The sequence below is a fragment of the Notothenia rossii genome, assembly GCF_949606895.1.
Source record: "Notothenia rossii genome assembly, chromosome: 5".
Taxonomy (NCBI): Eukaryota; Metazoa; Chordata; class Actinopteri; order Perciformes; family Nototheniidae; genus Notothenia; species Notothenia rossii.
Window position 1 is genome coordinate 65,431,464 of NC_136903.1, and position 25,811 is coordinate 65,457,274.

At 40.6% G+C, this 25,811-nt stretch overlaps 3 protein-coding genes across 5 annotated transcripts in view; 1 reads left to right on the forward strand and 2 right to left on the reverse strand.

Moving 5' to 3' along the window:
• The window catches only part of rap1gapb (RAP1 GTPase activating protein b), a 287,393-nt gene that overhangs the window by 124,702 nt on the left and 136,880 nt on the right, over positions 1 to 25,811 (reverse strand). For all 3 annotated transcript variants that reach the window (XM_079683382.1, XM_079683381.1, XM_079683380.1), the window contains exon 5: positions 15,741 to 15,834. In XM_079683382.1, coding sequence (XP_079539508.1) covers positions 15,741 to 15,834 — 94 coding nt within the window. The remainder of the gene's footprint in view (positions 1 to 15,740; positions 15,835 to 25,811) is intronic.
• On the forward strand, positions 9,074 to 10,211 carry LOC307041637 (uncharacterized protein; the record flags this gene model as incomplete). The annotated part of the gene is made up of 2 exons (XM_079685090.1): positions 9,074 to 9,203; positions 9,521 to 10,211. The coding sequence occupies 2 exons, from the start codon at positions 9,074 to 9,076 to the stop codon at positions 10,111 to 10,113; spliced, it is 723 nt and encodes a 240-aa protein (XP_079541216.1). The 3' UTR covers positions 10,114 to 10,211.
• Positions 10,349 to 12,139, reverse strand: LOC307041636 (uncharacterized protein). Its single transcript, XM_079685089.1, has 2 exons — positions 11,688 to 12,139; positions 10,349 to 11,464 (listed from the first exon to the last, which is right to left on the reverse strand). The coding sequence occupies exons 1-2, from the start codon at positions 11,981 to 11,983 to the stop codon at positions 10,549 to 10,551; spliced, it is 1,212 nt and encodes a 403-aa protein (XP_079541215.1). The 5' UTR covers positions 11,984 to 12,139; the 3' UTR covers positions 10,349 to 10,548.

A 25,811-nucleotide genomic window follows, 5' to 3' on the forward strand; every position in this document is an offset into this window, starting at 1 on the left:
ACAATACGAGAATTTTCTCTTCCTCTTTTACCTCCTATTTCTCAAGCCTGGGTCCCAGAAAACACATGCTCCATATAACCTTGAGAACAGATCTGTGGAGGCATTTATTTTAAAGCAATGAAGGGCAAACCTAGATGTTTCCATACCTTTACCATGTATTCTCACACCGTGCATTACAGGACATGTTTAGAAGTAGGTTAATTATGCCTTAAGTGCTCTCATAGATTGAAAGGTTATGATTATTGGCTACTATTTTGTACAACTTGTACAACTGAGTAGGGTTTTTTTCTTTTTCTTTTTACAATCAATGCTGAATTGCATGAGGTGTCCACCATAAATGAATACGAGAAGTTAAAGGGGCCCTGTTATGTTTTTTGGGGGTTCGCCTTACCTGTAATGAGTGATATTTAGTTTTTTGTGCAGGTACATTGATGGCAAAGGCTACAATTCTAAAGTTCCCCCTAGGGAGTTTCTCTTCCACACACCCTGCCTGAAATGCCTCCATTGGACTCCTTTGTTTACTTGAAATATGTGATATCACTATGTAACAGTTGCGCTTCTATTGGCTAGTAAAAATACTAATATGACCATGAACATGAGCAGAATAGGGCCTTGTAAAATGAGTGGTGCACTCTGGGGAATATCTTGGGCACTTTCACTGCATCATGTCCTTGATAAGAAGGCAACACATGTGTTATCAGTCGCCCCAAGGAATATATGTGAGACAGGCAACCAGCCCAGATCCCTGCATGTGTAGATGTCACAGCCTGAAGGGAAAACTTAGCCCTCCTCAGCACCTCCACGATCATCTGTGCATAGTTAAGCACAAACACGACAGCATAGTAGACAGTAGTAGTAGTGGCATAGAGATGAGGAAAAGAGAGATAAAAAGCCGTGGGGATTTCTGTGGGTCGAAAGAGGGCAGTTGTCCTCCTGTGAAATCTCTTTTCTGAGCAGCTTTCTCCATCAGGCGCAGTCCAACATTAAATATCAACAAACACTGACCTACTTAACTGTAGAAAAATAAATAATAAATAAAATGAATGCTGAAAGCTTCCAAGAAACGACAGATTCTCCCTATATATGTGAAGCATTGCAGTGGAAGATATACACTGTCAGCTGTCTGCATTGATGTCCCTCTAGGGAAGTCGATAGGCAGTACACACAAGAAGGTTTAAATTAAAGTGCACAAAATCCAGATTTTGAAATGGACAAAAGTAACTTTTAGTTTTGTGTTACTGCATCATAATGGCCCCATCTTTAAAACAAGGTCTCATCCTGAGGTTGCACTTCATTAGGCTGATCTGTTTCTTCAGGTCTAGACAGGCTTGAGCTGAATGCCAACCTAGAAGCTGAATACTAATTACCAACTTGCCTGATAATCATGCATAATAGTTACATAATTGCAAATGAGAGGGAGATATTAATTACTGTTCAGATTCACACAGTGAGCCCTGACATTGTTTCAGTCACAAAGCATACTGATTGCGAAGCTGCGTTTGTGAGTGCGACATTTCTGCTCAAGCTGTTAGGAAAGTCAACCCACTGTTGCAAAGTCCTGCATGGTTCTGGTGACTACAGTATGGTGTGTGATCTGATGGAACAATATGTACAGAAGTCCGATAACAGCACTGAACAAGTGCAATAAATCACAGGTTTGACTTGTAAATGTATTCTCCGGACTTCCCTTCAATCTTTAAGCCACTCACGTTTGATTTCCTGCCTTCAAAGACAATATGCCTGCCGTAGTTTCACCATCACTGTTAAAATGCATGAGGGGTTAAGAGATGCACATTATTCTCTGAGTAGATCACCATCAATTTAGCTGTGTGTCTAAGAAAGAGAGATTGTGTATGAGGGAGTAAGTGATTGACTGATCACCTGATTCATTGATAGCCAGACAGAACATGTCGAAATACAGTATGTGAGTGAATATATATGAGGAACATTAAATCCATGAAGCATACAGATCATAACTCCATCTACAAGCTGGGAAGTAAAGCTTCAATACTTCATTAACTCCTCCCAACCAGAGGCTCATTTGAATTTCCACTGTCAATTTGCTAATCATTTTCATCCAGAGCAATATCCCTACTCCCCATTCCTCCATGCTTTTTGGGTTAGCTGCATCCTCAAAGGAAATACAGAGACATTGAAAAATAAACTTCGAAGAGAGTCAATCAATGGGCACAGGAGCCTGTCACTTTGGCCAGAGAAAATCCACCAGGTTCCATTCATCAGGTCTGACTCCAGAGATTAGCCCCCGCCTCACTGTGGCAACTCAGGCCTGGGGGACACAAACGTACTTTGCTCAGATCGAGGCCCTCCACCACCCCACTGCCTCAGAAGAGCTGGTTGATTGCCACAGAGGTTAAAGAGCATCTTGCAGGTTTTTATTTTTTCTACATTTATACTTAAACTTGCTTGAAAATTACAATTAAAAAAGTGAATGCAGGATTTGATATGTTTTACGAGACATAAGGGCAGGAATTCAGAGGGAAAGGAGCAATTTTGAGCTCTGCTCTTAAAAACGGCTTTTTTTTAAGGTCATACGTCAAACGCGTCATATTACATCACACAGGGGACACATCTCCGCTCTCTGACCGCGGGTATAGTAGAGTTGCGTTGAGTAGAGCGGTTGTGTTTTAAGGAGCTGGTATTTTTCGGTAGTTTTACATTGTATTTCACCATTTGTAATCATGGTGCAGTATTGTGTTTGTGCAGGTTGCACAAATTCCAGCCTGTCAGGACATCGAGTCCAAAGTAAAAAGGACCGGAGCTAGCGTTCGTTCCTGGGTGCGTTGTGCATCCACCTCCCTGCAGCACATACTCTCCACAGCTTTATCAGGAAACCGTATTACTTCTCTCTCCCCCCCCCCCCCGCTTTGCTGCTCTCTCTCTCTCCCCTCCGGTACACGGCACCGTAAGACAAAGTGTGGAGTTTCATTAGGTAACACTGTGGTGGCTGTACTGCTCCAGCCGTCTCCTTTGTGTTTCCCCTGTCTATGTTGTTTGTGTGTGCGTGGTGGCTGTCACTCCTGGCTCAACCTCCACTCACCTGCTGCAATCAGCTGTGCACCCTCCCCGACTACACACCTGCTTTCCATCAAGCCATTTACAACGACATATCAACGGACGCTCCACAACCTTTCTCCGCCAGATCGTCAAGTATCAGCCGTATCTCGCGTCTCTCCTCCGGTACACAGCACCGTAGTGTGGAGTTGCATTAGGTAACGCGAGATACGGCTGATACTTGCGCATTAGTTTCTGTTATGGATCAGTATCAACAGTCCTGCCAGTAACGTTACTATATTATCAATGCTACTTTAGTTATAGCCTGATATATGATAGCTAACTTTACAATGTTGTGATGTGACGTTAGCTAACATTCTGTAGCTAACGCCGGTCACTCACCAAGATAGCTGCCCAGTTCTCCACTGGTTCTCCTCACACCACAGCTCAATTTCTCTCCGATGAGCGTTATTTCTTCTAATCCTTGGCTGCTCCTGGTCTCTTGGACGCCTAGCAGGCTCATAATTATAAGGTTGTGGTCCGTCATATGCATTCGAATATTCATGTTCAACTTCTTCTGTGTCGAAACTAGCATTGGGATCCATGTTTATTAATACGTTACATCGGCCGCTCTCCCCCTTGTGTCCCCCGTGTTACGTCACACGGGGGAGGTCACGTGCCGAGGCTTTTTTATGCGGAAGTGAACATTTCTTACAAAAACGACACCAGATGTCACTGTAGTGTACAGATGTAGCGATTCATTTCAGACAGTTTGAAACGCGAGGGCCGTGATTGGTACGTGATCTGCCCTCGCTCAAGGGAAAACCTCCAGCTTGACTTGAGACCGCCCCCGTGATAGATAAATGTAATTATAATGAAGCCAGCTGCAATGGATCATTGATCCACCAGGGGGTGCAGTGGGGTTCCACACTGGAGCTCATGTGAAATAAAGTGAGATACAGTATGCTGGATGTACAGCGGAACTTTGTTAAGATCCATATGTCACGGATATCATACTACTGTGCTAAATAAGAGACATGTAACCATTTACAAAACATCACCATGTTGTGATTTAACAAAATAATTTTGTTATTAAAAAAAAACGGACGGGAGGAAATGCAGCCCGGCTCTCGATTTTTAATCCTAATTTAATCATCATCTTCACCACGATCATGTATGTTTATGTTCGCCGAATTGACATGAAATCACTGACACATATGAATATACTGTATTCAACTTCATTAAAACGTTATTAACGTGCCTAAACTCAGTAATTCACCAAAAATATGTATATTTTAATGGAGCTTCGTCGGTCGATCAGGATCCCAAAGTGTAGCGGAGGGATCCTCATCTGGATGAACGGTGTTATTTTCCCCATAAGGAACAAGTCGCCACAAATTATCCCGCTTATTACATGGCCACATTTTCAAGAAAGTAACGACATGACTCCCAATATTAATTGAAATGCTTTTATGGATTTAGAAAATGTTTTTATTGATTTAAAAAATAGTTGTATGTATTGATTTAAATTGACATGCATCCGCTAAGAAAAATAGTCCGTTGTTACCGTTTTTTAAACAGTGTGAATGAAACGGCAGCTCTCAGCTGTGTATTTACACAACTAATGGCCCATCAACCACAGCTCTCTCCCCCCCCCCCCCCCCCCCGTGATCTTTCTTCTCCAGCAGCTAAATTAACAGGAGGTTACTCTGAGTGACCATAGACTGTGTGACAAGCTTACAGTTAGTGACGTAACAACACCATAAAAGCTGGTGGGTTGAAAGCAATACGGGAGGTAAAAATAACTACAATAATTGTGATTTATTTATTGTGGCTTTTATGTTTTTAGGTATAAAATGTTATGTAATTCAGGCTTATAGTTCACCCTTCTCTAAAAGCCTTAAACAATGACAATATTCATTGTAATTTAATAAATCCTTCCAACACACATTGTAAAAAATAGCCTACTGTAAGTTAAGAAATCATTTCAATATGTACATCTTCTGATGTAACAACAATAACATTATAAATAGTAACATAGCTGAACATGGTATTGCACATTAAGCTTTGAGTGTTACTGACCTGAGATGTTTTTATTACATGAATTAAGGTGACTGAGGCTTTTTAACATACAGGGATGCGAACTCATCAGGTATGAAAAAGGTGACAAGGATCCGAGCCCCCGGCTCCCCCACCCCACGGAATGACAGAGGATTTTAGCAGTCAGAACAACTAAAGCAGCAGTGTTAATAATAACAGAAACGCCAAAGAGTCACATCTAATAGAAATATATAAAAGCATTTATTTTAAATTGTGAAGCAGTCAGTTTATAATTTTGGCAGCACTGTTGAGCATTTTGAAAATGTATTTTCATGTCCGTGCAAGGCTTAAGTCTTTTTATCTTTATAGCCACATGGTGTAAAGTAACTAAGTTCATAAACTCAACAAGTACTATACTTGGGCACAATTTTGAGATACTTGTACTTCAAATTTCAATGTTTTGCTACTTTGTTCTTCTACTCCACTACAGTTCAGAGGTACATGGTGTACTTTGACTCCACTACATGTATTTAATACCTTTAGTTACTTCACAGATCTGGATTAATTAAGTGAAATATAATCAAGTGTTAAATCAGACTTTAGTTCCACCTGGAGTAAATCCACAAGCTACCCTGCAGTATACAAAGTCATTCAAACTAGCTGCACCTTTACCAGCTTTGAGAACACTTTCATGATCAATCATTATAAAACATATCATATCTATTATTCTGAAATGGACCAATCTGCACAATGACTACTTTTACTGTCGCTACTTTCACTATATTTTGATGATAATACTTTTCTACTTTTACTTGAGGAACATTTTGAATGCAGGACTTTTACTGTAACAGAGTATTCCTACACTCTGGGACTATTACTTTTACTCAAGTACAAGATCTGAGTACTTCTACTTTTACTCAAGTACAAGACCTGAGTGCTTCTACTTTTACTCAAGTACAAGATTTGAGTACTTCTACTTTTACTCTAGTACAAGATCTGTGTGCTTCTACTTTTACTCAAGTACAAGATTTGAGTACTTCTACTTTTACTCTAGTACAAGATCTGTGTGCTTCTACTTTTACTCAAGTACAAGACCTGAGTACTTCTACTTTTACTCAAGTACAAGATCTGAGTACTTCTACTTTTACTCAAGTACAATATATACTTATACCACCTGTTAGAATATGACATAGATATATGTATATTGTATATGACTTATATTATTACTGTGCACCACATTGTCTATGTAAGTAGCTGCGACTACTAACTGTGTTCATTGGTTAGCTGCTGTACCACATGATTGATGATGTCACTACCTAGGGTATAAGACCGTTGGAAGTCACGCCCCTTCTCTGTTTGTCCTCAAGCCTCTTGAGGTGTGTGCATAAAATAAATAACGCCGTGATGAATGGCTAAACTTGAACGACTGAGATTATTCACCTTTCTGCTGCAGGAGACAAAAGGTTAAAAGTCTAAATCTGCTAACACCACCTCTGTTTATAGCCTATGAAAAAAACTATTAGAAATAGAAGGCTAAAGCTAACGTTAGCAGATAGTGACAATGTATGCTAGCTAGCTAGCTCAACGATTCCTTAAATAATATTGCCACAGAAAAACTTTTCAGTTCACATCACGCTCTGCCGCTCCGACAGGCAGCTCTGCTCTGAACACCTGAACAGCCCGTTCTAACAGCTGTTCACCAGCGGTCCAGTCTGTGCCACAGTGACTCCGGACGCACAGTTAATATTAACGAACGCACCCGTAGGTAATGTAGCTGCTGAAGCTAGACAATCATCTCGGAGCAGCAGAGCCTTATTATACATCCATGAGCAGAGCCGACAGGCAGGAAGACTCGAGCACACAGCTCGTACTTCATTATAATATATAAAAAAAGAACACCATGCGTGTCATGATGGCACATAACAGCTCACGGCCGCATATTACTCCGGGTCCCAGCCCCCCCCCATACCCCAACAATATTTGTATTGCAGATCTACATGAATCACACAAACGAGTTATTTTGGATTCAAAACGGCGAATTTCGCCGAAAGGTGACAAGTTTGCATCACTGAACATAGACAGAGCACAACTGAAACATAACATCTGAAACGATGTAACAACATAATACACTTGTGGGGATGCTTGGGATGTGAGGAGTGAGGGACACGGCTTAGAACGGGCGTGTCGCCTGGCAGGACAGGAGAGTGTGTGCACCAGTCTGCCTTGATCTATGAATTCATGTCCGTGACACTCACTGCTGCCCACAGCTGTTTTATAGAAGGAAATTCCTTCACTTCATGAAAGTGTTTTAACCACACACACCTCTACACACACATGACGGGTGTTATTTTCACCATAAGGAACAAGTCGCTGCAAATTATCCCGCTTATTACACAGCCACATTCTCAACAAAGTAACGACATGACTCCCAATATTAATTGAAATACTTTTATGGATTTAGAAAATGTTTTTATTGATTTAAAAAATAGTTGTATGTATTGATTTAAAAAATAGTTGTATGTATTGATTTAAATTGACATGCATCCGCTAAGAAAAATAGTCCGTTGTTACAGTTTTTTAAACAGTCTGAATGAAACGGCAGCTCTCAGCTGTGTATTTACACAACTAATGGCCCATCAACCACAGCTCTCTCCCCCCCTCCCCCCTTGATCTTTCTTCTCCAGCAGCTAAATTAACGGTAGGTTACTCTGAGTGACAAGCTTACAGTTAGACACAACACTGTCATTGCAAGTCACCCTCAGTTAGTTGACTTTTATGTTCAACTGCTAAATTCGTTACTGATAAAAAAGGGCTTCTACTGTACCTAATTACCTTAACACTAGAACCGCCAGAGGTTTTTGTATAGGCCTACCTAAACCCGTGAAATCCCGCTATTAGAATGCAATTTTTAACAACATAGGGTGCTACATAACACACTTTCAGGAAAAGTCACGGACTGGGAGACTTTAATATTTTATTGAAAAAAAGTTACATTGCACACACACAACACACATAACACAAATTGACCCGATTGGCGATTCTAGTGTTAAATAAACTCACTAATTAATGAAACCAGTTCAATACGCATTATTCTTATTCTTATCATTCTTTATGAGCGCAGAAATAGTCTTAAAATCAGATCTGTTTTTTAAATGAAATCTGACGGCAGGCAGTTAGCTCTGATCACCTATGATAAATGCGCCGCACCTAATCGCTGGCCATTCAGCCACAGACACTGTTCGAAATGGGGGGGAGGTAGGGGGAGCTTGGCTCCCCCGAAGAGGGAGGGAGCTCCCTTGATGGCTGACTTTGAGATAAATAGGGGGAGCCCAAAACAATCGTGCATATTTGTGTCACACAGATTAGAAATGTTGAGTTTCTGTAAATAACAGTTCTTGAAATAAATAATAGTTATTGTTCATTACAGTTTCTGAATATTTGTTTTATATTTGTGAATATGTCTGGGTGTTGCCATCTGTACGTGGCGGCGCTGCATTCTTACTTACGTTGCTATGGTTATGGCGGTGATGCCGGCGTGATATTTGAAATGTTCATATTGATATTTTTTTAACTCTGGCTGTGTAATAAAAAAATATGGCAAAACGAAAACAGCCAAGCGTCACAGCTTTTGGATTCACAAGCAAAGAAGCGAAGGAGTCTAAAAATGACAACGTGAACGGAAAACAACTTTTAGTTGGCCGGCTGTAAGCTGCGTTACGGTACATCTACACTACAGGCATCAAAAAATGCTTTCAACGCTTCGCCCATTCACTTGAATGGGGTGACGTAGGAGATTTTGAATCTTCGCCGAACTGCATTGTGGGGAGCATGGCATGGCTTTGCAAGCATCACGAGCATCTATCGGCATCAAAAGTTGAACATTGTTCAACTTTTGAGGCTTGATGCTTGGCATCAGCCAATCAAATCCCGTTTATGCAATTCCCGCCAGTACAAGCGCAAGCCAATCAAACCGCGTGTATGCTGATACCGCAGGTCTTGACTATTTTCCATATGTCATAAAATGGAGGATAAATTAATCATTGCCGTGGCAAGTGTCCCAGTACTGTATGACTGTACTCTGTTCACATACCGGGACCTAAACCGGAGGAACCAGGCATGGCGGGAGGTGGCAGAGACAGTTGGTGAAACTGGTAGGTTTTCAACTCTTTGGGGAGTTTATATCCAGTTTACTTCTTTTTAACATTGAATGGACAGCTAGTAATGTAGCATAACATATAATATATATTAATATAATAATAAAATAATAATATATATAATATATATATAATATAATAAGTATAAGCAAAATATATAACATAACGTATAATACATGCACAGCTATCAAGCATAGACAGTATATTTAGCCAGCATGTAGCATAAAAATAGCATTCATTATTGGAGGAATAATTTAGTAAATTCAAGAAATTAACTTATTTATTAACTTTATTATTTTATTTCATTTTATTAGAGGATGTGTGCAAAAAGAGATGGAAGACTCTGAGGGACAGGTTCCGCAAGGAGAAGAATATGGAGAAGGAGGCAAAAAGAAGCGGGGCAGGGTCTGCAGGGTGGTACAAACCCTGGCGTTTCATGGCAGTGATGGGGTTTTTAACCCCATTCATCATAGACCGTGCGACGTCCAGCAATGTCCCCCGGCAGACCCTGCCTCCATCCACCCTGGTGGAAGAGGAAGAGAGCCAGGTAGAGAGTGAGCCAGCCAGCCAGTCCACCAGCCAGTCCACCAGCCAGTCCACCAGCCAGTCCACCAGTCAGCCCACCAGTCAGCCAGCAGCAGCCAGCCAGGAGGAGAATGCTGAGGTCCGGGGCAAAAAACGGGGGAGGGAGAGGGAGATGTCCTCGTTTGAACGAAGTCTGCTGTCTGCTGTCAGCAATTACCCAGCAATTGCCCAGCCAACCCCACCAGTGGTGGAGGAGGACGAGGACTTGCAGTTCTTTAAGAGCCTCTTGCCCACCATGAGGCTGATGACAAGGGGACAGAGGGCAAGAGTCCGCCTCGGGATACACCAGCTAATTTTTGAGGTGGATCAGGACAATTTATAATTAAAAATTTTTTTCACACATACTGATCCACATTACATTTTTTTACACTCATCACACACACTTCACTCACAACATTACCAAATAAAACATTAAAGTATGTTATGACTATACTGTTTCTTCACTTGTTCATGTGGTTTGTCAGTTGCAACATACCAGAAGCTTCATGTATGTCGGTATATATATGTATATATATATATATGTGCTTTCTTCTGTAATTTTTCTTGTGAAAACCTATTGAAATTATGAGTGGTTTATCAGTAAAAACAGGGCTGAAAGAAAAAGGTTGTTAGTCATCTCATAATATAATAATATCAATTCAAGAAACATGTTTATTAGGAATGTTTGATTTTAAAATGGCTCATTTGGAATATTTGCTCTTTAAAGAAAATGGGTAGCTCTTAAAAGAGCTTTTGGTTTGGAGGAGCCATGGTGACCCTACACAACTTTATGCTGCCATGACACTACACCCTCCTCATTCAAATAGGAGCAGAAGGTCTCCCGCAGTTGGATGGATCGGCGTGTGGCGTTGTTTGAGCCCATCCTAGGTGCATCGCGCAGGGTTGGAGCGTCATCACTCGACTCTGCGACTACAGGGACGACAGGTGTGCGTGATGGCTTTCCTATTGTCTTCCTGCGGAGGAAGTTGTGCAACACACAGGTGGCCTTCACACACAACTCTGTTACCTCCGGGCTGGTGTTGATGACACGCCGGAACATTCTCCACTGTGATGCAAGGACGCCAAACGCACATTCAACAACCAACCTGGCCCGGCTGAGGCGGTAATTGAACAGCCTCCTTTCACGCGTGAGCTGACGTCCAGGGAATGGACGCAGCAGGTTGTCCAGCAGCGGAAAAGCCTCATCCCCAACAAACACATGGGGAAGAAGGCCCAGCCGCTCTGCTCCTGGGATGACGCTGTCAGCTGGTAGCTGCAGACTGCCATCTCGGAGGCCCTCTCCAAAAGCGGAATTTCGCAGGCTCCCACCGTCGCTGCTCCTTCCAAAACCTCCGACATCCACTACCGTGAAGAGGTACTGGGCATCCACGACAGCCAGCAGTACCAAGGAGTGGGAGGACTTGTAGTTGAAGTAGAGGGACCCAGAATTTGCCGGAGCCTGGATCACCACGTGCTTCCCATCAATGGCACCAACGCAATTCGGAAAGTTCCAGCGCTCCTGGAACCCAGCAGCGATGGCTCTCCAGTCCTCCGTCTGTGGTACTGGCATGGTCTCCTCAACCAGCGCGGTCCAGATGGCACTCGCAACCTCCTTCACGATGACAGCCACTGTTGCATGCCCGACCCGATAGCTGAATGCTATGGTCCTGTACGAGTCACCGGTTGCCAGGTACCTGAGAAAAAAGTAATATACATGATTAAAAAAAAAAAATGTCACACACACACACACACACACACACACACACACACACACAATACTGTGTTTACCTAGCTATCTTAATTAATGTCATTCATCTGAACTAAATCACAGACTTCATTCATAATTCATCCATTGCATGCATTCTCTCTCTTTATATACAGAGTCATATTAAAGAAGTAGAAATACACAAAACGTACCGTAGGCAGATGGCGAGTCGCTCGGCGGGTCGGATTGACAAACGCATACGGGTGTCTGCCTTTGCAATCAGTGGACCCACTTTCCCGAGCAACTCGTTGAACACGTCTTTGCTCATCCTGAAGTACTGCTGAAACAGTACACCATCCAGGCGGAGCTCTTGGACAAGAACGTGGTATTCCCCCCGTTGCAGACGTTTTCTGAGTATCGGATGTACCCAACAGCGACGCACAATACGTGGCCTCCTGCGAGACATTGCAGAAACCAACGCTACCCTTCCTACAAAACCGGCATCCATTTTGGCAATAGTGGAGAAGAAGAGGGCTTTTTTTTCGCTTTGTATGCCGGGGGCGGGCGGGAGATTCCTGATTGGCTGTTGGTCGCTTTGGGCGCGAGAAATCGCCAAGCTTCAGACACGCCCAGCTTCAAGATTTTTTGATGCCTGTAGTGTAGATGTACCGTTAGGGTCGAGTTTGAGAGCTCCACACCGAGGGAGAGGCCTGCCGATGCGGAGCCTGAAGAGGCTTCAACAACGGCCACATCCGCCGGCATAGTGACACCGTCTGTATTAGTAGAAGATTGTTTTTATAGCAATTGATCGCATCCGCGCTGCTGCGCCAGTCAACAGAGCGTGCGTGTGACATATTTAGTAGCAGGATGTGCTCTGAAAAATAGGGCTCCCCGAAAGCAAATGGGTAATTCGAAAACTGACAGAGCTCCCTCTATACAAATCAAACTGTAGACGGTGTGAAAGCACCTATTGTTTTAAATAATGGTCGGAATGTGACCTGTGAGCCTTCTGAATTACCGTGGGACAGCACATTCTAAACTAAAATGTTCAATCAATAAAGTAACATCTTATCTTATCTTAATAATATCTTCATATTAATAATAATAATAAATCATACAGTATGTGTCCGAAAGGGAGCAGGAGGAAGCAAACACAAAATTATACTGCATATTAAAGCAAACGATTGTAAAGGTTAAAGTATGAGCATAACAAATAAAGAAGTGTAATGTAAACATTTACATTATAATTATGATTATTTAATATATGAAGACTATATATTATTGAATTACAAGATTAGATATACTTTAGTTGATCTAAAATATTGATGTGTTCAAATGCTCTTCAAAACACAACTGAAAGTCCATGAAACTTTTCTTTCTGTATTTGTGAATGAAGCGCCATCTCCTGGTTAAAACCTGAAATTGAAAATCTGGCAACGCCCTCTTGGAAAATAGTGGGAGGGCTTAACATTCCTCTATACTGGTCTTTGGCAGGCCGTAGGCAGGAAGCTGTAAGCTGGAGTCCGAAATTCAGTGCTACATCTGTATATCTCTGTATATCTTTTTGAAAATCTAGTGTATTCATCATTTTCCTACACATTTATTCACAGGTGTCTTTAACCTGGAAGTTGCTCTTTAAAGGCAACATAACTGACTTCTCTGTATGCTGAAGCAGATCTACCCTCAGGAGAAAACAGTTCATACAAAGAGGCACTGTACTGTAACACCCCCGATAACATAACACATCTCTTGCATTTTTATTAATATCCTCTGGGCATTTGTATGTGTAATGCATTATTATAACTAAATGCCTTATCACAAGGACTTCAAGAATGCAATAACCTTGAACTTTTAATACGGAGATGCTGAATCTATTAGTTACCCTGCTACCACTGCTAACTGTGTCAGTGTGGGTAGGTTAGCATTGCAATATAACCATTTTGGATTCATATCGACAGTTTTACCAAAAGGTAGGATGTTTTATCAGCTTTCTTTATTACAAGCATTATTTTAAGTTGTCATAACCTGTCTCCTATTCAACCAAAAGTACCACTCAATCCACTTCTTTCTAACAAAATCCTTTCTTAAAAATGTCAATACTTTAGTTTTTAGCCAAGTTATATCACTTGGGGCAATTCATCAGACTAAAGACATCTCGCTCTCTTTACAACCTTTTTCAAATAAATTATGCAATAGTCCTCGCAAGACATAAACAGACTTTGATGTGTGAAATTGACAGAGTTTCCCCTTCAAGACAAACTGAATGCAGGAATATTTCTGAGAAATAAAGCACTGTATGAATCGTTATGAGCATGAGTGGATGAATTAGGGACCTTGAGAAAGCTAGAGCTTTGCTATCCAAGTGGTTTCAGCGCGTGCCCTGTAACTGCAATATTATGAGTTTGATTCCTGCCTTGGAAGCTTTGTTGGCTATGTTGAAAGCCATACCCTTCTCTCTCCCCCTCACATGTCTACACTGTCCTCTTTTATATAAAGACAAATATACCTTAAAAAGTGAAGGGACTTGTGTAATGAAATCAAATGTGAGGATCACAAAAACCTTTGGGTCAACAGTGCTGATCACATTTCTACAAACACACTAAAGTGAGTTGTCTGAATTCCAAGTAAACATTTACAATTCCACACAGATAGTACATCTATGCTCAAAGTCTCTACTGCAATTAATACGCCAACATTGGTACTGTACATGTAAAAAAAGACAATTGAAGCACCTTTCATAAGGTCAAATTTAGTATAATAAACCTTATCTAAAGTATTTTCTGCATTTCTCTTCTCCATTCTTTGTGACTTCCTTATCAGCTCTGCTTTAGTCATAAACCCTTATGTCGAAGTAAAAAAGCTTTTAACTTCAACCATTGATAGCAATACAATTACTTAGTGTTGCAGTCTTGTTTAAGCTCTTGGTTGTCACAACCCAAGAGTGTGCAGCCAACCTATAACCCCATAAACTGTTGAGTTTAAACATTCTTGCCACTACAGACACACCCAAACCATTTTAACAGATAAAGTCATTAGGTTTACAATTTGACATGACAAAACATCTAGATGTGAACACTTTTACATACAAGATAGAAAAAACTAAATCAACAAAACCCTGCAGGTATTTCTGGGCATGTATTACATCATGTTATCAGCCTTTTAGAAGTTGAATTTCCACTGCATGTGTGACAACAATAATACCAAAGTGCCTATGGTATGTATCAGAGAGGAACAACTGCTGCATATCTATATCTGTCCCAGAAGCCTGTGACAGAGGGCACACACTCTCCTGTCAGGCACCACAACAAGCTGCCAACAGCCACCAGGGGTAGGGGGAAATTAGAGCCACCTTTCACCTGGTGTAACAGCTGAAGGATATGATGAGCGAAAAAGAGGGAGGAAACCAGGAGGGAATTAAAATGAACAGATGCATTGAAGGTCAGGATTGACTGGTGACAAGATTCCATTGCAGATATTAACTCTTGCTGTGTTCTTACTTTCTTTTTTGTGTGATGCACATGCCATTAAAAAGTGTAGACCTGCATGAACCTTGAACTTTTACCCTCTTGCTCACATATATTGCAAAGGATTGTGGGTCAGAATAGTCAGAAAAGCATAGTGGCTTGCATAAAGCAAAATTATCCGATGCAGAAGGACATCCTGGTATTTTTGGCATTTGACATAGTCAAAAATTGAATACCACATAGTATGATAGTATACTCTCTTTTATATTGGACTTATACTATTAATAATGGTGAATACTGACATTTACATTCTCTTTAACAGGTTAGTCAGACAATATTCACAAAAAAATCATACATTGAAATGTCACATGTTTTTTCATCCTGTGAACCATTGACAACAATTGTTTGGGATAAGCTACCTCCGGTTTTAGAAAGACAGGCAATATTTGCTAAAATATATCTTATACAAAGACAATTACAAAGAGACTATCTTAAATCCTTTGTATTGAAAATGTAGCGTGGTTCACAATGAATAGCTGATATCTACTTTTGCCTATCTCTCCTAAAAATATAAAGTCTGTATGAACAGGTACAGCAGCCTGTTTAAAAGTGTGCACCTAGGACTGTTTACGTACACCTGTGTTTTTACTGGTTTGAAGTGACACAAGTTCACTTAAATGTTTAAATCCTTGGTTTCACATTTATCAGATCAGATTGTTGGCCGTGTCTCTATTTCTGATTCCAGCAACTGTGCGACTAACATGGAGGAGAGAACAGCAGCAGGTCAAAGTCTTGTGTTACCTTTGAAAGTGAGGGAAGAGGAAATGGAGGTTCAGAGTGTGCTGGCGAGGGCTCTACTTCATCAGAAATAGGAGGAATCCTTCCATCTTGTTTCCTGTGAGTCAGAGAGGATAGAGGGGTGGGAGGAGGGAGAGATAAAGAGAGGTTGAGCTTAGTTTCTCATTTAAGCAACAAGAGCAGAGGAAATGTCTGCAAGACAATTGACTCATCCCATCGAAGAGGATCATTCAACTCTTACCACAACGAGAAGGGCGCTATTATTGTAGCACTATGTTGTATTTTAGTGTTGCCTCTGTGTTTAGTGTCCTGTCTGTCTGTAACTTTATGTGGTAGTGTTACCGCTGAACAGGTCTCTCTTGAAAATGAGACCTTGTGTCTCAATGAGATCTACATCTGTATAAATAAAGGCTAAATAAAATAAAAATGGTGCCACTTTCCTGATATTATTTCTTAACTCAGGACTCAGGAGTAATACAAATACTTCCTGTCCTTTGTGTTAAGCTTGCCGGCAGATTTTGCCCTCACATCAGCCAGGTTGAAGGCGATGAGACGAGTGCAAGATTGTGACATAGAAGAGATCATCTGCACAGATGAATAGGGAAGTGTATAAACCAGAGGACAATAAAACAAAAACAATTATAAAAGCAGAAGAAGAAAGAACCCCCGGCTTTCATCTGTTAACCCGCTGCTGCCCTCACCTCTCTTTCCCTGTTCCCCTCAGCCACTTCTCTTCTCAGTGCTATTGGAGTGATTTACCAGTCCGAGCAGGATTCTGGTCACAGCTTATTACTTCACACTTTGTCTCATACAACAAGTCAGTTGCAAGAACTGGCAGCCCGTCTGTGCATGCAACCTGTTCACAAACCTGCAGCAGAGGGCATTTCTGAACACTGCTGTGGAGCAAAGACTCAGAACAATAGCACAATCTGATTTCTTGGTGAGAATGCAGTGAGAATTGTAAGACACTTGCATATTTCCTCCATTCTGCCATTTTGGCACACATCAAAGTGGTTTGTTATGTGTTGAAATAGGATAAATTACAAAATGGTCTTTCTTCTGCAGACGCCGGTCAATTCATTAATATCGTAGCTTCCTATCTGACAAGGCTCTGACCAACTAAAAGTCTGAGTAAACAGAGCTGCACTTTTATGGCAGCAGTCTGCTGACCTGGAGTTGAGGTAAAAATATCTATTTGTAACAAGACAGTAACACCATTCTTTGTTGCCTCTGATCTCTGCTGAATCCCAGGAAATGACTAAAAGAGGCTGTCATATCTTTCCCCCAGCATCACCAACTTCTGAGAACTGACATTCCTTTAGAGAGAAGCTCTGTAACATCTTTCATATAATGCAGCTGGAAAACGATGAAAAGATGGTGTCAAATTGAGCCTCCAGCCAAGAATGATGCATTAAAATATGCCTACAAAGAAGTGTCTCACTGTGTTTGTCTGTTAGAAATTTGCCTACTTTGTCCTGAGGTGACACTCCTTTAACTCTCCTATGAGAGCAGTTAAGAAAACAATAAAGCAAAAACCCACATTTCGAAAACACAAAAGTATAATTTGATTTAATTACAATTTTTTGTTCTACCTTTACTTGAAAGACTATTGCGCTGAATTCATACTTCTTTCATCACTGTACAGTAGGTTGGAGTCACCTGCCCGCTACTTTAGCATGCAGATCATTATCCAAACCTCCCATGTGAGACTATTTCCATAATGAAAGCCAAAGCTCAAAGGTGTAAATCAATCTTGATTTAGAAAAACTCCACAGACAGAAAGATGATGGCTGCCTGACAGCCTGCTACTTTCACTGCTGATGGAACTTTATACGATCAATTTCTAAAGCAGATAACAGAAACATATCTTGGGGAAGGGTAAATGCTAAGTTTGACTCAGGGAGATTTCAGGCTGGCACATTCTGATGAATAGAGCGAGCACACGTTATCAAATACCATCCTGACATATGACATGATGATATTGTATGATATGGATTAATTAGGTCACCAATCCAAGAGGAACAATCAGTATTTCATCATCTGGTGCAGTAGATTAATTACACCGCACAGTCTGGAGTAATGGTTGTTAACTTTTTACACAGCTTTGCTGAATACTCACTTCTAATTGGTCATTTTCAAAATCCTACAGATTCTATATTTTTTATAGCAGACTGCTGCTTTGGACGCAGTTTACCTTCTTAACCCATATTTTTTAAGCAAAATCATTAAAATAATTTTAAATTATGTAATAAATTCTTGATTTCTTTAAGATAGGCTTGATATAAATTTGATAATCTACAGCCAAATGATTCAAGACCGTCCTGCTCGCAATAATAACAACTTCATTATCTCTCACTTATCTCATCTCACAACATAGAAATCAGTTTTTCTTTTACAAGCCTGATACAAATCCTGCTGTCTTATCTACCCACTCCATCAGTTAACCAAAAATAAATATTGTAAATTGAAGGGGCCCTTTTATGCTTATTTTCAGGTTCATAATTGTATTTTTTGCCTTTAGTGTGACATGTTTACTTGCTTTAATGTTCATAAAGGTCTTTATTGTTCTCATACTGCCTGTGCTGCAGCACCTCTTTTCACCATCTGTCTGAAACCGGAGCCCAGTCTGCTCTGATTGGTTAGCTGGCCACCTGTGTTATGATTGGTCAACCACTTAGACATGTGTCGGAAATGTCACATAGCATATCACGTACAATGTTTTGGAGCAATAGCCAATAGAAGCTAAAGTGTTACTAGTGATGTCACTATGTTACCGAAGTAAACAAATTAGTCCAATCGAGGCGTTTCAGGCACGGTGGGGGAGTGCGTGGGGAGAAACTCCCTCGAGGGAACTTTGGGATTTTAGCCTTTGTCGACCCTTTACATGCACAAACCTGTAATTCACCTTTAAATATATCTTTTGTGGATTCTGTCATTTTGGAATCACTAGCATTCCCTAAAGCCCGCGTCACATTGTCCCAAAATTGACACCAGATGGACACACGATTTCACGACTTCGTGAGCGGCAACTTCGTAAGGCACTCACGATGGCCTTACAAAGGGCAAAATTGACACACAAATTCAACATGAAAATTAACCTTCACAAGGTCCTTCAGCAATATTTGGGCATGCCAAAAATGTTGCCACCGCTCACGAAGTTGCTGCCGGAGCCTGAGAAACTCCACCGGCGGTCATACGATGGCTTAAGATGCCCTCAAGAATGGCCCGATGTTGTTACGATCAGAGCCGAATTTGAACATTTCCTTTATCGTGTGTCCATCGGGTTGTTTTATTGCACAACAAAATCCTGTAAACATATTATGTAAATAGCCCAATTTGTGTTCTGTGAAACTGAAAAGGATACAATATATTATTTGAAGGCGAGTTGACAGGAAGTTGTTGTTGCTATGGAAACAACACGGCGGAGAAAACTTAATATCTTGTACATATAAAGACGGATAAAGTAAAGAACAAAGTCTGAAAATATCAGTACGGTATCATAGTACTTTAACATAATTGTTTTTGTTACTTTTGTTGCAGTTGTATATCTTAAATGTAATGTAAATGTTGCCTTCATGTGTGGTTCGGGGCCACCTTTGCGCGAAATTCACAATTCCATATTTGTGTTTCCATCGGGTGTCAATTTCGGGACAGTGTGACGGGGGCTTAAAGTGAAATTTGTGAAAATCAATTTTACCTTCACTTAGTATGCAATGAACGAGCCACATTGTCTGCCATCAGGAATCCCTATTGTTTGACAATTATGTATAGGGATGCTCCGATCGATCGGCCGCCGAGTATCGGCCCTATACATAATCGGCCGATACTCACTCTCTGCCGATCGATTGGTGCTCTCTAAAAATGCCGATTGCTTGACGTAAAATACATGACACTTTTCTCTGTGCGTGGCAAAACAAGCTCGCAAAAATGGCTCTACCAGTCTGGTAGTATTTTAAGGTGTCCGAAAAAGACAGTAAAATAGCATGCAACGTGTGAAGCAGAAATCCTGCAGCTCCACCCGCTGTGACGGACCGGTGAGCAGAGCAAAACACACACTAACGGCCCCTACACACTTCGGCGTGCGTTGCCGCTTCAACGCTTCTGCCCGTTCACTTTCAATGGGGTGACGTCACGATTCGCCGAACTGTATTGTGGGAGCAAAGCGTAGCTTCTCTCGCGGTGCTCGCTGCAAAAGTAGAGCAATGTTCTACTTTTGCCGCCTCGATGGAGGCGTCAGCCAATCAAATCCCGTTTATGCAAATCTGCCAGTACAAGCGCAAGCCAATCAAACTGCGTGTATGTTGGGAGAGCGAGACCGCAGTTCATTTCCTCATATGCCAAAAAATAGAGGAGAAAATAATCATAGCGGTAGGGAATCACCCGGTGCTTTATGATGAGTCCCTGTTCACCTACCGGGATACAAACCGGAGGAGCCAGGCATGGAGGGAGGTGGCAGAGACAGTGGGTGAAACTGGTAGGTTTTCGCCTGTTTGGGGAGTTTATATCCAGTGTACTTCATTTGAATGGACAGCTAGCAAGCATAGACAGTATTTAGCCAGCATGGAATGTTGCGTAAAATAGCACCATAGACATTAATGTCATAAATGTTCATCATATAAAGTGTGACATGTAAAACCTTTTATGCAATTGACAGGAGAGATTCATGTGATTGGTGGTTGGTCGCGTTGCTCGCGTAAACTCCCCAAGCTCAAGACACGCCGACCGCCAAGCGGCAACGCACGCCGCCGTGTGTAGGGGCCGTAAGAGTTAGAACACACTTAGCTATTTTATCTACCTCTGGAACAAGCTAAACTAGTTATACATATATTTATTCTTCACTATCGGATGACTCTGGTCACTCCTTACTGGATCAGTGAGCTGCATGAGACCAATACTGACGGGCTGTCAGGAGAGAGAGAGGGGGAGAGAGGAAAAGAGAGCGCTTCCGCTCATTTCTCCCGTGTTATTATCCAAAGTGAATGTAAACTTGAATAATTGACTTCATTTGAATGTAAAAAATATGTTGGTTGCTGTTTGTGGAAGTACCTCTGAATGAGCCCCATTAACTGAGTTTTAAACAACACTTTAAATGGAAGATCCCCGGCGATCGGCCCCAAAATTGGTGATCGGAGCATCCCTAATTATGTATATAAAGAGCACACTATCTCTCCTATTCCAAACGTACAGACATCTAGTTATATATATATATATATATATATATATATATATATATATATATATATATATATATATATATATATATATATATATATATATATATACCTACCGCTATGATTATTTTCTCCTCTATTTTTTATATATATATAAATAACAAACTGTTTTATACAGCTAAATTAAATTCTGATGTTTTCTAAAGAGCTTTGGATCTGGTGAATGTCAAGGGTCGAGCTCGAGCTCAGCAGCAGCCAGGTGGCAGGGGCACTGTGTCACGTCAGATGGATGATTGGCACGCTGTAGGCACATCCCCTGCAACACATATGTAGCCAGCTTATACAATGAGATGCCTCTTGCCAAGCTGCACACACATGACCCCATGAGAAGGGTTCATGCTTCAGTCACATCTGGTGAACTACCTTTAAATGTAGGGATGCAGAAAGCCAAGGAAGAAACAGAGAAAGGAAAATAGGTGCATGTCACTTTATATCTCCTTTGCCGAGTTAGACGTGTTGCTCATGCTAATGTTAATATGGTGGGTGCACTCACTGCTACCACAAAAATTTTTTGGTTCATTATTTCTGACTTCACATACATTTTGCAGCACTTTTTACCCACTTTTAGTACACACACAAAAGCTCCTTCCTTTTCCTTCCCTATTGAGGTTGCTTTCTTGTTACAGCTGCTACAGATGTGTAAATGTGTCACCTAGCAACATCATCACCTGAATCAAAGATGTTCCATTTGAAAAACAAATCCAAAGCCCAAAATACAGAACGAACATTAGGATAACATTTGATGAAAGTTTAGACATACGTATATCATCAATAGTGACTCATAATAGCAAAATCCAAAGTGTTCTAAATTGCCTAGTTTTCCCCTTTAAGACCTTCACGTTGGATAACAATGCTCTTAACGACAGAGTGGTAAGATTTTATGCAATTTTCTGGCTAAGGAAAGCTTATAAAATTCATTATTAATTTGAATTCTAAAACTAAATCTGCAAATGAGTCCTATGTGTTGCCAGCAGCTGCCTCCACAGACTGCTGGTCATAAGCTCTAATAAGGAAGTCCAGCTTTGTGTAGTCCAATCATGGCTTGAGGAGCAGCTACAAATACAAATGAGCTGTACACCATTGAATGTTCCCTAAACTGAATTCATAACTTAAATTTGGGTAAGATGAGTTTTGTTTGGCTGTAGTCACTGAGAGCAGACGCTCAAGGTCAGTCAGATACAGCTGAATTATTATATTACATGTTAAGGGTCAATGTATCAAATATACATTTAACTATGCGTTTCCCCTGGAGGTAGTTTGTTTAACCTTTTGTTAGAAGATGTACTTACATATCCTATAAGTGACTCGTCTGGCTTGCTGACTACACAAAAAATGACGAGTAAGACAAACTTTTTTACTTTCCACACAAGGAAATGAAAACATGAACAGATGTGCCGTTTTACAGTATGGGATGCACTGATTGTGATGATTCATGCTTAGTCATTACCACTTATACTAAGCCTGCTGTTGGCCACAGCAAAAGCAGAGCTTTATTTTAAGAGGTGCTTCTATCAACCACTACATGGTGAAAGTATGTGTTGGATTTTTGGACAAATAAGTACTTTTTAAAGACATTTTTCATTATCAGTTTAAGCAGAAAAATGCATTCATCACTGCCAGCAGATAAAACTATCTGAATAGCCTCAGCACAAAAATAAGTTTCAAATCTAAATAACTGAACTGGTTAAATAAAAAAAGGTGGAAAAGGTATGTAATAAATGACAAAGCCGCATGAAGTCAGGCTCATTTTAAAAGGCATATCTTTACAAGCGTACAAGATAAACATATATAATGTGAATAATGTTGACCCAAGGCTAATGGCTGAACACAATGTCTGCAAGCTCTTCAGATGTATTGGTTTCTTTGGCAAACAATAGATAGCACTGCAGGAAGATATCTTCAGATTATGTAAGTGTCTCTATATCGTAGATTTACCTTGTCTGTTCATCGTAGACAAATAACTGAAATGATTACAAATAAGACATAATAAAAGATAAATAATTGTTCGGTTAATCTAAAGGCTGAAACCAACAATAGTTGAAATTGTCGACAGATGCCTTGGTTTATTTTTTCTAACAAAATACATCATCAGATTGAGTGCTGCTATGGTAAAAGTAACCTTGTCTACTAATGGTAGACTAACTGTCGGCGAAGGCTTACCAAAAGGGATTTAACAAGAGCTTTGACAAGTTGTTTTCAGCAAGTCCTCTGGCATCTTGCATTTATAAAGACATCAGAAGTGTTTTTCACTGATTTGCAACTATATCCCAAATGGGTAAATACTTCTGTATGCAACAAGAAGCAAAACAAACATGGCTGATGTATATCCAGCACCCCAATTATAATAAACCCAACTAATTACAATATGCAGGTTATATTGTTATAATAAGTCAGACAACAGATTGTGTTTTTTGTGAAAAATGGATATCTTGACAATGCTTCCAAAAACAAGACCCTCCCATTGTAGAGAAAAACAACATAAGAAAATGATCAAGTAAGGAAGTAATCAATCAATCAATCAATCAATCAATCAATCAATCAATCATTGAATTACCACCAATCATGCATGCAACAATATGTTTATGTTAACTTTCTATCTAAAGACTCTTATCTTTCCAACCTGTCCACACAATAACAAAAAACTGAGCTGAAAAACAAACGCACTACAAGCAGTAGACAGTACACAGGACAATCATCATTGCCATTCGTCAATCTCATTCTTGATATCACCAAAATACTAGATCTCAAGTTGCTCCAGGAACAGTGAGCTGGAAACTTTGGTAAACAAACATTCAGAACATTTTCCCCTTGGTAATTGTAGACAGTCAAATGAACCTTGGCTAAACATTCAAGCTCAAAGCACTCTTCAAATCATGTTCATTTGTAATTCATTTTCACTAAAGGAGATCTCATTTTTCTTTGAAACGGCATTGTAGATATTTCTCGCTCTGGGCTCCAGTACCTTGATTCATTAACGCCCAACACATATAAATCATCTTTTGGCTTTAAGGGTAATGTCTCGCTTGGCTGCATCTTTCTGTCCATCCACCACACACACACACACACACACACACACACACACACACACACACACACACACACACACACACACACACACACACACACACACACACACACACACACACACACACACACACACACACACACACACACACACACACACACACACACACACACACACACACACACACACACACACACACACACACACACACACACACACACACACACACACACACACACACACAGCTTTACAGGTTAACTTAGTAGAGAGCACCTAATCTAATCAAGTGCAGCAGCTAATGCTCAATGAAAGCAGAGTCGTTAATTTGAGATGCCAGTCAGCCGCTTGCTGGGTGGACGAGAGGGAAATGGAGAGGAAGACAGACACTCCGAGAGAAAGTTTGGCAAAGGATAAAGGACATAGCTAAACCACAGGCAAATAGCTGTATTTCTATTCTTTTTTTCTATCTAATCCATTTATCTTGTGTTGACTCTCAATCTTTCGACAGTTCATTCCTACAGTATCATCCCAGTCCATTCTTACCTGTCTTTTGTGCTTGAGTCTTTTTCTTCTCAACAACTCCTCTACGTATCGCTGCTTCCGAGCTCCTGACAAAGTCTCTCTCTCTCCTCCAACACCTGCTATTGGGGATCATCCTCTTTCCTGTCAGATGATGCTGAGAGTATCCCACCCTCTATCCTCCCTCCCCCTCTTCCCTTCTACACATTATCCTGACTGTTATTCTGAAGCAAGCACAAACGCTCCCTTTTCTCCATCTCCTGCACTCTCTGCTAATTTCTCCCCTTTGTTCGCTTTCAGCCTCCATCTCCACCTCCGCTCTTTTCTCTTGTCAATGACTGAGAACTGCCCATCCGAAGAAAAGCTGTTGCTTCCTTAGCATTTGCCTAACCGAGTCTGCTTGTTAACATCCAAATGTGCTCATTCAATACAAAATGCCGTTGCCGGATGTATGCTTGAAAGCAAAGTTTCCCAAAACCCAAATGACCATATCTTCCCTTCTAAAAGGGTTAAATTAATAATCTTTTTTCTCAAAGTAATGATAAACCTGTGAGTTGGATGTAGAAAAGTCAGAATCAATATAGATGTTTTTGTATTTTAAAGAAAATTCAGATTGAACATAGTAAAAAACTGTACATGATAGTGTCCGTCCAACAATTATTTAATAACTTATAGTGAAAACTACCCTTGGATGAAGGTAAGGTAGATTAAAAGCTTTAGGAATCCGAAGTACAACATATAATAAGTTCCCTGTATCAAGATTGATGCAAAAACAAGTGACGTTTGACCTTTTTAGAGAGGTTTAGCAAAAAAACTCCACCTCTGGTGATTTGGGTGGAAATGGGCGTTTTTGCAGTTTCTCTGGAACCCATTGGTCGATTTTGGTGATTGACATCTCTTTTTAACCGTTAGAGCCAATATAATCTAAGGGGAATTTCCACATACACACCAACGTTAACAAAAGAAAATGGGGGCTTCACACATGCAGTTTTGCACAGAGCGAACCTATCTCTCTCTCTGATATCTGAAAACGGAAAAGTAGCTTTATTGCTTATGGATTATCAGTAATCATTTCAAAGGGACACAGACACATTGGATTAACCTATGGATTAACTTCAGCAGCGTTTTTATCGTTTTAATGCCATTGAAGACCACTTTTGACCAGACAACAACAAAGGTAAGCCATTTTGCCGTTTTAGCTACCACGTGTTATGATGTCTGTTTTTGTTAATAAAGTTGCTTGTTCTTATCATGGAGTGATAATGTAGGTACAGATCGATTCTGTGTACTCTCACGATG

Excerpts from the sequence above, each read along its gene's own strand:
- LOC307041636 (XM_079685089.1), bottom strand. The coding sequence starts at position 11,983 with ATGGATGCCGGTTTTGTAGGAAGGGTAGCGTTGGTTTCTGCAATGTCT. Across the intron at positions 11,465-11,687 it reads CGACTCGCCATCTGCCTACG|GTACCTGGCAACCGGTGACT; the intron begins GTACGTTTTGTG and ends CTTTTTTCTCAG.